This window comes from Papaver somniferum, chromosome 5 (genome assembly GCF_003573695.1).
Source record: "Papaver somniferum cultivar HN1 chromosome 5, ASM357369v1, whole genome shotgun sequence".
NCBI classification, from domain to species: Eukaryota; Viridiplantae; Streptophyta; class Magnoliopsida; order Ranunculales; family Papaveraceae; genus Papaver; species Papaver somniferum.
In genome coordinates this window covers 146,003,127-146,021,040 of record NC_039362.1, presented here as the reverse complement: position 1 = coordinate 146,021,040, position 17,914 = coordinate 146,003,127, and the positions used below count along the sequence as shown (strand labels likewise).

Below are 17,914 nucleotides of genomic sequence, written 5' to 3'. Positions count from 1 at the left end.
TGTAAAGAGAAGAGCCAGGATTGGGACTTGAACTTTTGAAGCTCTTTTATTTTGTTGGCTGAAATCTGGAGCAGTCTCATATTTGGGTTTTGTTAAAGCTTGCATTGTCCTTGAGGTGCTTAAGTGAAAGCTTACCTAGTTTAAGTACAGTGTTACTGTCTGACTTTTGAACATCTAAATCATGCTTTTGAATTTTAGACATCTAAATCATGCTATCAAACAACAAATTAACAACAAACTCAAAATTCCATTTTGGTTAAACAAATATATTCATTTCATTAAGATGTGGAATCCATCCAAGTCATATACAAGACAGATACAAAGATTATATCAAATATTTACGTTCTTCTCTGATTCTCTTCTACTTTGCGTGACATGAAACGGAAGACGTCTGCCATGATTGTTTCTTCTTATAATTCCTCTCCTCGTCGTCCTCACCCCAATCATTCCCATGACATGGTGTAACTCTGCTCCTCTTTTTTGTCTGAGATGCAGCACATGGCAATGCATACCCTCCTGGACCACGACCAAAGGGGCTTTGATTTTGAGTGAACATTCCTTCATAAGGACCAGCTGCATAACCCATGTAACCATTATAGGGAACCATAAACGCATCCATTCCCAGCTGCATACAATTCCAATATGGGATGTTATAGGCTGAATTGCCAAAAGGCATCATACAGTTATTAGCTCCAAAAGCTTGAGAGGTTCCCCAAAATAGGTCTCCAGGTGAAAGCGGCTTGCCATCAACAGTGAAGTTCTCATAAGTAGGGACCTGCTGTTGCACTTCCTCTTGCCCCAATGCAGCATTAGTTTGTACCATACTACTCGTTGACTCGGCTTCATCTTCATATAAATCAAGACTTGGTGCAGACTGGCCATTTTCATTGCCATCTGAAATTTCCTTTCTAAGACATGATGGAATTTTTTCGGTCTTTGAAGTGCAGGAGAGACTGGGTGCTGGGATTCTTGGCTTTGAAGAACGAGCAGTTCCTACATCTTCAGCAGTAATTGAACTTTTTGTATTCCCTGAACTAGTGTTACCTGACTCGATATATCTGTCAATGGTGTCCCTAATTGTTTTGTTAGGAATGAGGTCATCCACAAGTATTCCTCTAGCTCCACACACACACATGGATTTTGAAATAATGTTGCCTCTAATACATCCATCACAGAAACTCTGAAAACAGCACTTGCTTATAAGCACAGCAAATCTCATCACATCTTTACACATTGGGCAGTGAAGTTCTGGTGGAATATCGATAACCCGCCTACTAATAGTTGGTATGCCTTGAACAAGCTTCTCAAAAGCCACCTCATTAGGCTTCAGAACAGCAACAGAACCTCCAGGCAGTGCATATGAACCATCAGCAGTCTCTGCCAACATTGATTTGGGAATACCAGTAGGTGGCCTCCGCTTTTTAACATCATATTCAGGATCACCATTAGTAGGACAATGCTGAATATAGTGCCCGGGAACTTTGCATCTATGACAAGTGTAACCCTCTGGAGGTATCCTTTGCCCCATTGTTGGCCTTCCACCCAAATAACCATTGCTGAAACCCCTTTGATGTGCAGAGCTTACTGCAGCAGTTCCGTTGTTTGCATTCACATAACTAATTGTTTGTTGACATATCTCTTTGATTTTCTCATCCTCTTTGTCTTTCTCCTCCTGCTGTTTTGATTTGACGACTATTGATTTTCCAGGCAATCCAGGAATTCTCCGAACAATGACAGAACTATTTCTAGGAATAAGGGTTGAATCATCTATGTAATCCTCGTTAGTTGATGGGTTTGTGAGAATCACATCGAAATCTTTTCCATGACCAAATTTTTTGGATTGAAAAATTAAATCTTTAATCTCAAGAACAGACATGAAAGGGCTAAGAGTGGGGATCGAATGAAATTCTTTCCCACTCTTGAACTTATAGTAGATAGACATAATGTGAAAATTATTCAATAATATCGAACCTAACAAAGAGAAAAACCAAGAAAGGGGATTTGTTTATAAAAAACTAAGATGGTGAGTTTGATTTGTTTATATAAGACTCCAGAAGCAATTTCCTAATCGAACTCAACAAACCCAGAAGCAATTTGGCGGTGGTTTGAAATTTGGAAAGTGGCTTCTTTATAGCAGCAATTCAGGACTCAGATTGGGAATGAGTTCGTTTAAGAGACGGGAAGAAATAGAAACCGGACTTATGAACCGATCCCAGAATTCTAATGGCTAGTCAGTTTGGCTAGGGGATGTCCTCCTGCTCCTAGAGATATAGCAAATGTCTAAGTTACCCTTTCATCAATCAAACCTTAATCGTTAATCCGAATCAACAAGAACCCAATATCAATCGGTTTAAACAATATCAAAAGACTTTCTCAAACAATGTCGAAAAGAATAGTAAGGGGATATCCTAAATGTATAGTAAATGTTTATGTTATCCTTTCATTAGTCAAACGCTAATCAACAATCTTACTATAATAAAAAACAACTCTGAATACTATCTTCACTTGCAGCTTTCTTACTATTTGTGTAAATGCCTAAGAGAATATCAATTTCCAGTTTTCATCACGTCGAAGCCCATGACTTATTGAGCTAGCTCGAGGTCGAGAGCTAACCCAGAGTGACACCGAAAAAAGGATTGAATCATCTTTGTAGTCTTTGTTAATTGATGAGTTTGTGGGTATCAAATCAAAATCTTTTCCATGAACAAATTTTTGGGTTTGAAAGATTAAGTCCTTAACTTCGAAAACAAACATGAAAGGGCTAAGAGCAGGGATTGAATGAAATTCTTTCCCGATCTTGAATTTATAATATATAGAGATGGTTAGGTTAGAAAATTATTGACAGACAAAATTATGATTTTCTCTTGTCCTGATATCGTTTACCAAAGGGTATTTATAACCCTGTAGTTTCCTAAAGACGATCGGTTTCCTAAAAGACGACCGCTAAGCAGTTGGCGGTGAAGACATTATTTAGAAGGTTTGGCAATTCGGAAATTGCTAGGATTCTTGGAGACACTAACTAGGTGTGTGGAGAACACAAGATTGCTAATAGGAAGTATTAAGTTATTTGGTGGTGTACATTCCAGCACCTTTAGGATGGTATACCTCAAGCAAATAGGTCGCCCTATTAGCATCCATAAAAAAAATGGGTGTAACTTAGGATCTAAACCATGGGTTAATCTAAACCAGACCTAATATTCTGTTTAACATGGTATTTGATCCACGTTTGATTTAAAAGTTCAGGTATATTTTCAACTTCAGAATTGTTAGAATGAGTATTGGAAAAAATGAGAGTCAAAATATTAAAACAATATTGATTAAAAAGTGTGACCGATATGTTACATTTAAAAGTGATTCTAGACAAACAACGCCAAAAACAACCCCTCTCACATTGGAGCGGGACCGCCCAAAAAAATTAATAGCGTGTTATATTTGTGGAGTTGGGTCCCACTCCAATGTGAGAGGGTTGTTTTAGGTTATTTTTAATGTTGTTCGTTTAGAAATTTGTGCAATTAAATCACCGTATAAAAAGTTCCAATTATGTTAGATTGTGACTTGTACATACATGAAATATGTGTAGAGCCATGTGATTTGAAAACCTCCACAATAAATAACACTAAGTTGGGATGACTTTTTTTTCTTCTCCTTTTCTTTTAAAGGTTAAAAGAAAAACAAACAAAAAAACTAAAAAGGAAGAGAGAGCTCATTTGTCAAGTGAGTAATACATGAAGAAGGAGAGGATAACACACCGGTCAGATAAGCATTCTACAACATAAGTCGCTAAATATTGAGCCATAGCATTGGATTTCTTTTTAACAAAAATAAAATTTAATGTCAAAAATAAAATGAGCTTATCCTTGATTCTGGAAATGGTATTCTTGATGCTCCAAGAAGGAACATGAGAGTTGTTGGACTTCATAACATTAATCACAATAAGGGAATCACCTTCAATAAAAATATGTTTGAGATTCTTGCCGATAGCCAATTCAATACCCATCATAACATCTTTCGCTTATACAAGCAAGATAAACTCGAAAACTTTAGTTTCACAACCATTAAAAATAGCATTATGATCCATATCCACTGCATCACAAGCATAACATTTTAGACCAGCAGCCTCATCGAAGTTGATTTTGATCTTAGTATGATGATGAGTAGGAGACCATTATCCATTTTAGAATCTAAAAATTCTTGTTCAGTAAGCAGCTCAGTAATATCTGTGAAGTGAATCAAGGTTATACCAATAGAGGGCATCTTGAATTATCAGCTGGATATTAACTTTTCCTTTATTATAGATTATATCATTTTTGGTTTTCCAAATTATCCACAAAAGACAAGCTCATAATTTCAACTTGGAAAAATCACCACCTTCTTATAATGAGCTCTTGACATAGTGTTGGACTGAACAACTCAATATATCATCAACCATAAGAGTCAAAGGAGAAGCAAAGAGAAATGCTTGGGAAACTGAGCAGTAGAGAAAGAGATGATCAATATATTAAACGACATCATTGCAAAGACTACAATCAATATTAAACTCCTTCTGGAATTTCATTAATATGTTGCCCATGGATAAACATTAATGAGTAATCTCCAGAGGAACATATGAATCTTATGAGGCAAGGATTTTACCGACCAAAACATTTTTCAAAGAGAGTCTTCATTATTGCCAGCAGTTCAGGTTGAGGAAAGTTTATGTTGAAAGTGTTTTTATAAATGACTTGGCTGAGAATACCTCGTTAGCCGTTAGGTGATGGGTCCATATCAGTTTGTCTTCAGATAATGTCTTGGGGTTATGGCTAATATGAATATCCAGAATTTTGAAGACCTCATGGTGAGAAAAAAGCTATTGAAGTTTTTACGTGTCCGATCTGGAAGGATTTTGTAGCATTAAGTTCTCTAAATTAGACAAACAGTTGGTGGAATTGGATATCAGATTGGGAGTTTTGTTTGTTTATTTAGCAGAGACTGCATTTCAAGATACATATTTACAATCTATAATATAAAAGAATAAGTTGTTTGGTGTCCTAAAACATTTTGTTCTAAACCCCTGGAAATGTATAAGTTGTCCCTATGATTTTCTGTTTCTTAGAAACATTTGCATATATATTTACAAAACAAGGGGGAAAACAAAATTATACCCTATACCAAATGACGCAATTACTGCTTTGTGTTTTCATCATTCCTTCAGTTTGTGTCGTAAATGTCAAAATGTTGAGGGGTATATCAATAACATAACACTTCTTTTTCAGTTCTTCACTTTCAGGAAAAAAAAACAAACAAATTCTCTCTTGCAGAGAAACAAATCTCCCATCCAAATCTCCTCTTTCGATATCTTCATCACCGAAATCTTCTAACGAAACATCAACCAGAATCAAAATACTATGATTTCTACACCACTACCTCCACCATAACCAACATCGTATTCAAAATTTACCCCATTCACCACACGACAGAATCAGTCATTCGTTCCCCACCACCACCACTATCGTACAACCCTATCACCATCACCATACCCAGCACCAGCTGCTATGGTGATCGTCTGTGGATACGAGATCGAGACAATACAACAAGGAAGTATGTTTACTTGATAAAAAGGTTCGGGCTTAACAAACACAATAGGATTCACTTATCAAGTAAATAGGAATTAACGTTTATGTAATTTACTTTAATTATAATAAAACAATTATAATGCGAAAATATAAAGTAAATGACACGGCAAGATTTTGTTAACGAGGAAACTGCAAATGCAGAAAAACCCCGGGACCTTGTCCAGAATTGAATACTCTCAGGATTAAGCCGCTACACAAAATTACACCTAACTTCGTATAATTGAGACCAAGCAACTAAACCTATAGTTCACCTAGTTCCGTCTGTATTCCCACGCCTCCAACTTATAAATAAGTCACGTACTTGGAACAATTCCTTTGGTTCGTATTCCAAACAGTAAAGGAAAAACAAATATGTTTGGTATCAACTCTCTTCAACCAAGTGATATGAGTTGGACAAAGTATCTTCTGTTTATCTTAACATAAACTCCTTCGTCAGGTCCTTAGATTTATCTTATGTTCAATTACCGAAGTAATCGTTTAAGATTAAGCCAACAACACTATTAATCCAAAGAATTGTATTGATTTCGATCTACTCAATTAATCAATCCAATCTATCACAAGGATAAACAGATTATTAATTGGATCCTCTTTTACCGAAACAAGTATTGTGCACATCAAAGATTATGAACTCATAAATCAAAAATCTTAAATATCTTCTTCGTCTTCAAATCTTATTAGATCTTCAATAATAACCTGCACACAATCACTTGAATCTCTTCTGATCAATCACGCACAGAACGGAGTCTGTTAACAATGAATTATCACAAGATCATCTTTAGAACTAACAACTGTCTAAAGATCCGTGTCGAAACTCTGAACTAGTTTGAGTGAATCTTATATCAGAAGAGAAGATTCTCAAGCATAAACAAACTAGGTGCAATCAAAGTTCAACCACCGTTAGTCAGTCAAATCAATGAAAACAAAAGATAAACCGCAATTATCTAGTTTCCCACCAACGGTACACGCTAGAGCTTCTCAATCCCAAATAAGATTTTAAACTGAGCGGCCGTAAGAGATTTCGCCTAATTAGGTTACTCTCCTTTCCGAATAGGCGGCTACACCAGTAACAACACAACAAAAAGGAAGCTTGTTGTTACGAAGGATTAGTTTGCTAGAAAGGCAAATTTCAAGTATTTATAGACAAGGAAGTTTGGACACCAAGGAATTTCCAAAACCGAAAATATTCAAAAAATATTCATTAAAGCACAAATTCGGTTTTCATGATTCCTGGAAATGCTCTGTCCAAAAATAATGATCGAAATCTCTCGGAAAATCTAATTAATAAATGCACATTACTAATTCTTATATTTCCATACAAAATGAAATTAATAACCTTAACTAAAAGATTCTTAACTTACTTATGTTTCGATCCTGGGATTCTCTTCCCTTGGCTATTAAGGAATAACTTTGAACAATTAAAGAAATAACATTCACAACACGTGTTCAAAGTATGTCGATATCCTTACTTTCTAAGTTCTTTTTCATACTTACAACCTTGAAACTGATCTGCCACACTTCCAAACAAGTTTAGAATTGGTTCATCTGAATTTCAAGAACTATGTGATTGATCAAATAGCATTCAATCACAATCATGGGTTTAACGGTTCTACCAAAACAAATTTCGGTTCTACCTCCATGTGAGTAATGTGCATAGTCACACTAGATTTCCAAAATTCGGTTGACTTGGTACTAGGATCGGTTCCCCACATATATATGGTATCTAACTTATATGTCTTGCACATGTCCATGGGATCGGTTCCCCTTTGCCTAAAAACGTGTTGCACATGTTCATAGGATCGGTTCCCCTTTATACTATAAACCTTGCTGCACCTCACACAAGGATCAGTTCCCCTTTGTGATGTACTGCACCTCTTACTAGGATCGGTTCCCCTTTCCCATATTTGGTCATACATAAAATCACAAACCCGATCATACCATCTCAGGTGATTACTTAAGATCGATTTCACTAATAAAAGTCATACCAATACATAAGTCAAGTTCTACCAAGAACACAAACAAGTCGTGAACGGTTATACTCAATCACACATAGTGGTTGTTTATAAGATATGCAATGAATAACAAAACCAATAATGCCTGGAAATTTCCTTTTCGGTTCACAAACAAGTTTATGAACTTATTTCCTTAGAACACATGTAAAACATTGATCCCTAAGATGAAATCCTCACCTCATACCCATACATAAAATAACATTCAAATGATTATGGCGATGTCTTATATACAAAGTTTAATGGTTAAGAAATAAACCTCGTATTATATTCCTTAATACTATTGTAGCGCACCCCCCCCCCCCCCCCAGCTAGCAGCTGACTAATCCAAGAGATTAACTAAAAATAGAGGCACTAGAAATCTAAATCATATACTTAAGCATTCGACTATGAAATGTGCTACAAAACTTAACCAAAAACTAACCCGCTCTGAAACATATATATACAAGAAGTCCTCTCAAATGATACATATACAATAGTCATTTGGTGTACAGATGCAATAAATAATATAATAAAGATAGTAGAAATTATCCAACTAACGAAATCAACCCTTGAAGCCTTCGCTGTGCAACTCTGATCTGTCTCTGAAACTGAAAGTGGGAATGTGTGAGCACATCATCCCTAAAAGGGGTGCCTCGTAGGAATAACATTTAACTTTTAAGTAATCATTGAAATGATTTGAAAACAATTCATCTTTTCTCTAACACTAAACATAACCAAATCACAGAAGTAAACAATCATGTATATGGAACTAACTCCTTCCAAACAATATATAATATGGTGACTCGTCCCGCACCTAGATATCTATATGGTGACTCGTCCCGCGCCTATTAATCATAGCTCGAAAATGAGTAGTATAAATGAAGGAGCAGCATCCTATATACCACAGATGGAAATTCTCATTTCCAAACAACCAAATGGAAATTCTTATTTCCCAAACAATTCATAAAGACAAACAAAGCATTGTGATTCCTTTCCAAGCAACGGAAAGATTAAAAGAAATAACAGAACTTTCATAATTCAAAGTTAAACAATGCATGGAAAGCACAACCAGACAATGCATGAATTTGTTAAACATAAACTTTTGTAAAGGAATACAAAAATAATCACAATATAGTTAAATATAAATTCCCACCTCTTTTGATGACAAGCCACGCCTACCTCGAGATCCACGATCCACTGGTTCATCCTTTGAATCGATCGTTGTTAATATAGACTAACTGTTAATCACACAAGAAATTTAAGAATCTAGCCTAAAGGCTCACACAAATTTTTATGGTTCTTTACCTTTTCATTTTCTACTTTAACTCATCTAGGGTTTACTAATCCAATTAAATTGGTTCTATAATATCTACACCTTATAGAAGGAACCAAAGGCCAATTCGGACCATAAGTGGTCCAATTCACTCAAAACATGAATACTAGGTCTAAGCCCAGGTCCGCTAAACTCGGCCAATTAACACAAGGCATGACCCAACTGGGTCAACTAACAGTCACCGATGGTCAAAGGGTCAACTAACAGTAAAGGTCAAGTCCAAGGTCAACTGGTCCAAGTCTAAATAGATGAATCGGTTAAACAGTGTCAACTCAGTCAACTAGACTGATTCAGATGGGTCAAGACGATTCAACTCAGTCATATTAACTGAGTCAGCTAAACAAACAGAATCCGACTGAGTAAGTTATATCATACATGCCAAAGATTCTTACATAACTGAAACTCTAACTCTAGTTCAACTTCAATCTAATAAAGCATCAATTCAATCATTCAAATTATAACTTAAAATTGATTTACAAAAGATAACACAGCCTACCTGCAACAGTATAAGGTGCAAGCTTCCACTGCAAGCACTAACTACAGTCCTACAACTCCCACCATCCACCCTTCCTTGCGTGCAACTCTTGTTCCATACACAACATTCATACCTACCTACTCTTCTATATAGACAAAAGATTCATAACCACCAATGTAGCTTCACTCTACATCTCCACCATCAACTACCCAATCAGATCACACCCAAGTTAACTCAAACATCTCAAATAACTAGATAACACAATTACAGTTATAAAATCTATTTACCTTGATCGGAAATTGTAATCTTTTGCTGAACCCTTTGCTATGACAGCACCACAACCAAGTCGGCTTATACATCTTAAGAGCACAAACCAACTCTAAAAGTTCTACACAATTCACAGACTACTTCAACTGAGTTCAGCTCAACAATTATTCCTGTAATACAATCACAAACCTATCTTTACAACTACAGCTTATTCACTATCCCATTGGAACTATCCTCTCAGCCATACACTGCAACTTCAGTTCCGTTTACACTTCAGCATCTCTGCTACACTTTTCATCTGCACATTCAACTTGAGTCCAGCAGTAACCCCGTTATCACTTCAACCAATACACACAGTTACATTCAGCATATAAACCACCACCTGCACATCCATTCATACTTCTCCAGAGATTCATTAGAAATACCTCCAACTATCTCAGTCTCAGTTTCAATATATCTCCATCAACATCCATAGTTCATAATTCAGTTCACTAGTAATTTAATTCCAACATACAAACAACCACACAATTCCTCATAACTGTAACTTAAAAAAAAACACTATAACCATAAATCATCTCATACATTAGCTTCAAAACAATCATAGTTCCATCACAACCAACCCTGTCCATCTCAATCTTAATCAATAGCTACTCATAATCTCAATGATAGAAATAAATATCTTTATTAGGTTTACTGGGAAAGACAGTTACCTCAAATTAGTTTTGTTGAAGAAATTGAATGCAAACTCTTCTTCACCATTTTCTCCCGAGATTTGAATCAACACCAACAATAACTCCACCACCTTCTTATTAAAAAAATCGACCCCTATCTTCATCACACAATCTCCATCTCAAATATTTATGCTCATGAAAACCCTAAAAGTAATTCTTAATCCCCTGTTTTCTGATTCGAGCTCAATACACAATTCTAACTCCTCAATTCAACCAAACCCATCTCTAATCCTCTTCTTAGAACATCAAATTCATCTTCTAATCGTACTTCCACATAATCTTCTGAAAAACCCTAATTCCTCAAAACTTAATCTTCAAATTAACGTAATAATCTTCTTATTCTTCTTCAGAGTTAACAAACATCAACACCACCCTTATCTCTTCATCATCATCTTCTAATTCATCTGCTCTAAATCATCGATCGTCTCTCTCTCTTAAGCCAACTCTCAATTACACGCAGAGAAAGAAAAAACAGGGGAAGAAGAAAGAAAAGAAGAAAGAAAAGAAGAAAGAGAAACTGAATTCTCAAACGATTCAGCAGGGGATAAGGCCGACTAAAATGTTAAAGACACTCGAGAAACGATAAGGGCAGCCAGGCGGTTTATCCTACAAAAAGATTATTTTTCCCTTCACGCCACTTTGATGATATCTTCTTCGTCCAGTATCCGAATGACACGTTCGAGTAGTCCATTTTGCATAACTTCTCAAGTTCAATCTAACGGTACTAGTTTCGTATCTAGATCGTTGCTAGATTAATTTCTATTAATTAACGTTCGTGTTAAACTAATCGAGTAATTATCGACTAAGACGTATCTTGACTAGTATAATAGCGTTGACGAGCTTGAGGGTCCTTACAAAAATGTCTATGTAGAGTTCAAATAAGCTTCCAGTTATATTTTCAATATGTACGACTTGAAAGATATGTAAGGGAATGAAACAGTTCAAGTCAAATATCACTAACCTCAAGTGGAATGATGATTGTTGTCGTTGTATCTCCTTGCTTCTTCACATCTTCAAGACTTCGCAATACTTGTAATGTCTCATATCTTAATACCTTCAAGCTAACCTATACGAAGTTGACTCTAGTACATAATCAAGCGACTCTTAACATGAGTTTTGATTCGCTAAAATATGACAACCAAACTTGACATACCAACGCTTGGTGGGTTCAACCGAGCTATGCTCTAACAGTATGATCGAGTTTGTGTTTGTCTGACCAAAACAAAAAACTGGGTAAAGGGGAACTAATGCTAGTAAGAGGTGCAGTACATCACAAAGGGGAATCGATCCTTGTATGAGGTGCGGCAAGGTTTATAGCAGAAAGAGGAACCGATCCTATGGACATGTGCAACATGTTTTTAGGCAAAAGGGAACCGATTGTATGGACATGTGATCGATTTTTTTATAGTGGTAAGAAGGTTGTCGTTCTCTCGGACTTTGTTGAATTGATTCTAGGCTTAAATATAAAAGTACTAAAAATAAGAAATTATATACAAAATATGTCACGGGATAAAGAATTTACTGGGACTCGGGATTCCACTGCTTTTCATGTTCATGGGGTTCATAAATTAATCCTAGACATTTATAGCTAAAAACAAAAGAAACAATAACTCTATTCTTTGCCAAAGTAGATTTCATAAAACATTCGTTGTAAGTTGTGAGCATGACGCATCAAAAGTAATTAAAACCAAGCATGCGACATCAAACAAAATAACAAATAATTAATGGAAATCATAAAACAATTAAATTCTATGTAAATAGTTATAAAAGAATTATTTTAATTACCACATGAACGAAACACAGCCTCCTCTGTCGTCCCAGTGATGGGTCTAGCTCCGCATGGTGAAAACACACTCAAAGGAATTTTTCATTGCTCAAAAAAGTGTTTACAAATGATGGAAAAGGTGAGAAATAATTAAAACCGGGTTTGTAAAAATTATATTTGTTACAAACCAAACTGTTACAGAGAACGATAAATATGAAGTGTCGCTGGAACTGTAGCAATACGATTGTCTTCTGTGGTCTAATGTTCTTCGTGTTCTTCTTCACCAGCAAAACTGGTTCATCTCTGCAACTTGATTTTTCTCCATCCTCAACCCTCTATTCGCTCCCCTATCACTCCATCTCCCCTATGTTTCTCCATGTACACCTTAAATAGCCTCCCAGAACCGAAAATAATCCTCCATAACTCCAGCAAATCTTCCATTACTCGGTATTGAAGAAAAATATTCTCGGGAATATTTTCTTCCCCTGTTTCAAGAGATTCCATGTATCTTCCTCTTTGATCGAATTGAAAGCACTTACCAACCCTGTTGTAGTATAACAGGCTGGTATATATCCAAAACAAGAGAAAATCTGACCAAATATCCATGAGTTTAATGGAGAATATCTTCCCATGCACGTAGGCCTCTGTCTTCTTCAACACGAGAATCTAGCCAATTTTATCTGACAAAATAAGCCATACCATGTCTGTTAAGACCAGTCACATCATCCCAACAATTCTCAGCCATTGAGTCTCTCTAAAATGTCCTCAAATCTCGAACAAAAAATTCTGCAGGTGAGAAACAAGTTTCCCGTCAAAATTCAGTTTCAAATGAGGAAGATGATGGTTGCCCCCTATCCAGAGTATGGGCGCCTTTAACAGCTGGGGTGCCTGGGGGTGCCCTTATCCAAAATGAGGGTGCCTTTAGTACTTTTCCAGGGGAGCCCCGAGCAACTTTTCGAGCCGAATTTTCCAAAAATGTTTATTTCCCAAAAATACGTACAAAAACATAAAACACCATAATAAGTACGAAATCGAGTACCATCAATATAGAACATTGAGGACAAATTAGACACAAAAATGTGTATATCAAATACCCCCAAACTTATTATTTTCTAGTCCTCGAGCAAAACTAATCTAGAAAAATAAAATCCTAACTCGCTAGGTGGCCCTAGCGACCGAGATATAGTCTCGGGAGGGTTTACCAGAGGTGTACCCACAAAACCATTACTCCACACCCTAGCTATCTACGCAGAACCTTGGAAGGCACTAAAGAATCTCCTTGGTTGGCATACAAACATTGACTATATGAGGAAGTACCCTGATGCGAAATTCCAATTGCTGTAAACGAGTTTGCACTCAACATACTATAATTCATATATAAGTGACAGAGCTCTACTCAGGTATTTTCTAGACATCATAACCGGAGTCAACCAATCACATGGAAAGATGAAGAATATGGATAAATAGAAAATAGATGGTTTAAAGTGAACGGTGTTTCCCATATCTGTCTGAAGGCCTCTGCCAAGATGAACCTATCCTAATGGACTGAGATACCGGTCTGACTAATATCAACACAACTGGCAAATACAAGGGAACCAGTGGTTGATAAACCTAACTCTAGGTCAACACAACTGGCATATACAAGGGCACCAGTGATCGACTTTATTGAATTTATTCCGGTTGGTCTGATGGTCTGGTCTCAATTTTTTTTTTGTGGTATCTCAATCACTCTATTTCACTCTAGCAATGGTAACAACTTGAATCGTGTGCCCCACCAAATCACTTAAAAAATAAAAACAGAAGGATTAGGATTCAACGAGATATGGCGAAACTACCATGTTTTTTTTTTAAATTCTAACACCTGAGCTCTGTGCTTTTATGAATAGACTCTTTAGATGTTTCCATCTAATCAGATTGGTTCCTCAACTCCTACAACCAAGATGTTCCCATCCACTTAAATTGGTTAGTGTCATCCTTAATAAACATAAATTTCTATGCTTTGGAATTTATTTATTGCAACTAAAAAGTTTCTCCCATACCTCCAAACTTAAATCTAACATTATCCTCAATGTTCTAAAGATAAAATTAAAAGCATGAACAAGGAGAAAATGTTACCACTCGAAGCAAAAGAGTTAAGGAAAGATATTACCGTGTTGCATGAGATTGGGTTACCTCCCAAGAAGTGCTAAGTTTAAAGTCTTCAGACAGACATCGGAAGGAATTAATCACCTCATAGAATCATAAAGCAGTAGCCGGAATAATTGTGGGTCATCTGGATCAAAAAGTGCTAACCACAAGAAGAGGAAACTACAACAAACCAAGAAGACATCGAACATACCCTTGTTTAAGACAACTACATCTAGTTATGGTTTAGGTTTAGGCTCTATAAAAGGGTCTAAATAAAAAGATTTCATCGGTTGGATTTCCTCAAAGGCATTCTGAAGATCGGGATGAAGAGTCTGGAAATACTCAACTAAGAACTGAGAAGTGCATAACAAAAGCCTGAATAATCGGGGATCCTCTAAGTCAATCAGATTTGACTCACACAGCTGACCACAATGAAAGAGGTGGTCTTCCTTAAGAAAATGTGTCGACCCTATTTTCCTAAAGTAATTAGGTTTAGTCTCAAAACTTAATAACCGACACATCTGAAAATCATATGTCCCCACAATTGGAAAAAAAAAAATTTGGTGGGAAAACAAAGTCAATCTTGGTATCATGGCCTGGGTTAACCACATCAACCAGAGGATGGCTTTCTAACAACTGAACTTCTTTCTGGACATCATTAGGTTCAGGAAAACGTGTATGAAGATAATCTTGTAAAATGGTGGTAGGCTAGGGAATGCATAAGAAACAAGAGCAAAGGATAAGGAGAGACAGAAAGGCCTACATGTTATACCTGCAAGTGCACAGGGTCTGTTGTAGTGAGTGTGCAAGGCAGGGACATTTCCACAGGTACTAGGGTGTGTAAGTTGAAGTTTTATAGGCTATTCTAGCTAAGCTAAGTGATGACAGTGAGTAAGAAGCAAAGGTGGTGACATTGACAGTGAGTGATAAAGAGTGATAGTGGCAAAGAAACCAAGGCAGTAACACAGGCAGTGAAGTATAGAAGGGACTAGGATCTTGAATCCACCCTTTTCCTAAGCTAAGTCCTCCAACTATGTTCTTGTCCCTTGTTAGTTATCAGTCAGCTTCTAGGCTCTCTGAATAACTAGATGACAGTTGCGGTTCAAAGCCGGATGTTCATCTAAGGTCTAGAAAGATTACTAAGAACACTAAGATGAATCTAATCCTAGTAGTAGTTGGGGATCTCACACTGCAACTACCCGCAGAGAAGCTTGCTTAGTGTTTTAACAACCTAAAAGGATATTCAATCCTAGACAGTTCAAGCACAACAAGATCAGAGCATGGATGGGACAAATACAATTGAAATTTACAAAATAATTTAAACTAAGAACTAACCCTTGAGGCACTGGATATTCCAGTCCTCTTGGGTGAAGCACTGGCTAGCCCAGGCATGCCTTCAACACAACACCCACAACCCATATTTATACTCAATTACACTTTACAAGCAAAACCCCCAAAACAGTAAATTAGGGTTTCTGAAAATTGAAATTCAGTTTACCTAATCTTTGATAATGGCTTCTGTACGTCGACCCATCCCTCTATTTCTTCTCCTGATGATACCCATGCCTACAATTTGTGTTATTTCTCAACCTAATTTCCCAAACTCACACGCCTAGGGTTTCTGAGAAGAGGCGAGTGAATTAGGTGAATTAGGTCTCTGAAATTAGAAGGGAATATGTGATGGATGATGGGGTGATGGGGTTGTTGGTGATTTGAGAGCTCGGTGGTGGTTGTGGTGGTGGCAGAGAGTTGGTGATGGCAGATTTTTCTCTGCAGACGGTGAGGGAGAAGATGGAGTCGATAGAATTGGAGAAGGGTGCGTTTGTTTTGCGGGTATAGGTGTTAGGTGTTGTAGTGTTAAGCGGTTGTAGCAAATTCGATGTCCAGCGAAGATGATACGTTGGATGATCACATCTGGATTGAATCGAACGGCTAAGATGGAACAGGCTTGCAGTGACCGTTGGATGCGTGATACAACAATTCTGACGGCTTAGATTGGAGTTAGGTACTATGATGTTTGACAGGAGCTTCAAGATTTGATGATCGGTGATGAGGCGACCGTTGGATGATGTGATGGATCCAATCTGACGACTCTCATGGAAATGGGTATGGATATTGGAAATGGATTTGGTAAGGGTTTTGGGCCTTGGGTATGCCAAGCCCATATCTTCTTTAAGGACAATTCTTCCTCTTCAAGCCCACTTCTAGTTGATCCGGCTCTTGCAAACATCATTCTTCGCTGCCTTTCTGCGGGTGTCTTTGCCGTTTCTTTGCTCTTTTCGCTCCGTGAGTTAACCAGGCTCTATTTAGTACCTAAAAATGCAAAATTAATTAATTAAAATATTTATTCTTGAAAACAATGAAAATACAGAATATGGGATAAAATGTAGAATTAATGCACAAAAGATGAGTTAAATGCCAAGAAAAATATATAGAAATATGCACTTTTTAGCACTCATCAAATACCCCCAAACCTGAATTTTACTTGTCCTCAAGTAAAACAAAACTAAGGAAATCCTACCTATACCACTGTCGCTGGTCTCTCGATTGCATTTAACGAATGCAATAAGCCTTTTAAACCACTAAGTGTCCCTAGTGGACGAGTTGAAGTCTCGTGAAGGTTTGCGTAGAACGTACCTACAAAGTTCTAGGACAAAATATAAGCTCATATTCCATGAAATGTGACATGTGCAAGACAGTAGAAGCTCACAGCAAAATGGAGATGTCAATCTAGCTATCGAAGGCACAATCCTAGCACTGATAACAAATAAAGACATGTGATAAGAGTGTAAAGTGTATCTACACATGTGTAAAGAAAGATCGGATGTTATGACTATTAATCACCAAGATATAGTTTCTCAGGCTAAGAACCGAGGTCGAAATCTAGCTAGCTGTCCGTACTTTACGAGAATTGTGAATGATTTGGAGGTATTTCACAATTACTCGCGTTGTACATCAATGGCATACACCCTTCCTTGCTTATAACACAAAAACACAAAAGATGACTCTTTACATGACTCTTATTTACATTGACTACTCTCTTTTATTTTTGGAACAAGAGAGGATGGAATTGATAAATACTTTTTTTTTTTTGATATTTTTGTTTTTGATATTTTTTTGAATTTTTTTTTCTGAATATATACATCGTTTTTTTTTTTTTAACATAGCAACACTTTTGATACATATACAAAAGGAAACAAAAAATTACATGACTCTTAGCAAGAGGTAGCCCTTTTTGATGCACCCAGTTAAATTCGATGGTTGTCTTTCTTAATGTAACCTCCACCATCTATCCCAACCAACCAAAGAACAAGCTAGTCAAGTTTCGTTCAGTATTCTAAAGTGATTGGCAATCTAACTTCTCATCAAACACCTTGAATATCGAGGCTATACATGTATTGGTAGATTGTGCGTGTGCAAGTTTCTTATCACATGTGAATTATGCTAGAATCAGGGTGCCTAAATATCTAGACTAAGAATCCTTATGTTTACATACATGCACAAGAGTCAACATTTCAAGGTAAATGAGCTCCATTTTTATGTTTTTTATCATTTTCTATTTTTTTTATTTTCATTTTTCATTTTTTTTTTCAAAAAGAAGGAGTTCTGTTTTCAA

General features: G+C 36.7%; 1 protein-coding gene across 1 annotated transcript; it reads right to left on the bottom strand.

The window, feature by feature from the left end:
• Positions 1-361: 361 nt before the first annotated feature.
• LOC113279817 (E3 ubiquitin ligase PARAQUAT TOLERANCE 3-like) lies at positions 362-2,138 on the bottom strand. The gene has a single exon (XM_026528472.1). The coding sequence runs from the start codon at positions 1,940-1,942 to the stop codon at positions 362-364; it is 1,581 nt and encodes a 526-aa protein (XP_026384257.1). The 5' UTR covers positions 1,943-2,138.
• Positions 2,139-17,914: the final 15,776 nt, after the last annotated feature.

Excerpts from the sequence above, each read along its gene's own strand:
- LOC113279817 (XM_026528472.1), bottom strand. The coding sequence starts at position 1,942 with ATGTCTATCTACTATAAGTTCAAGAGTGGGAAAGAATTTCATTCGATC.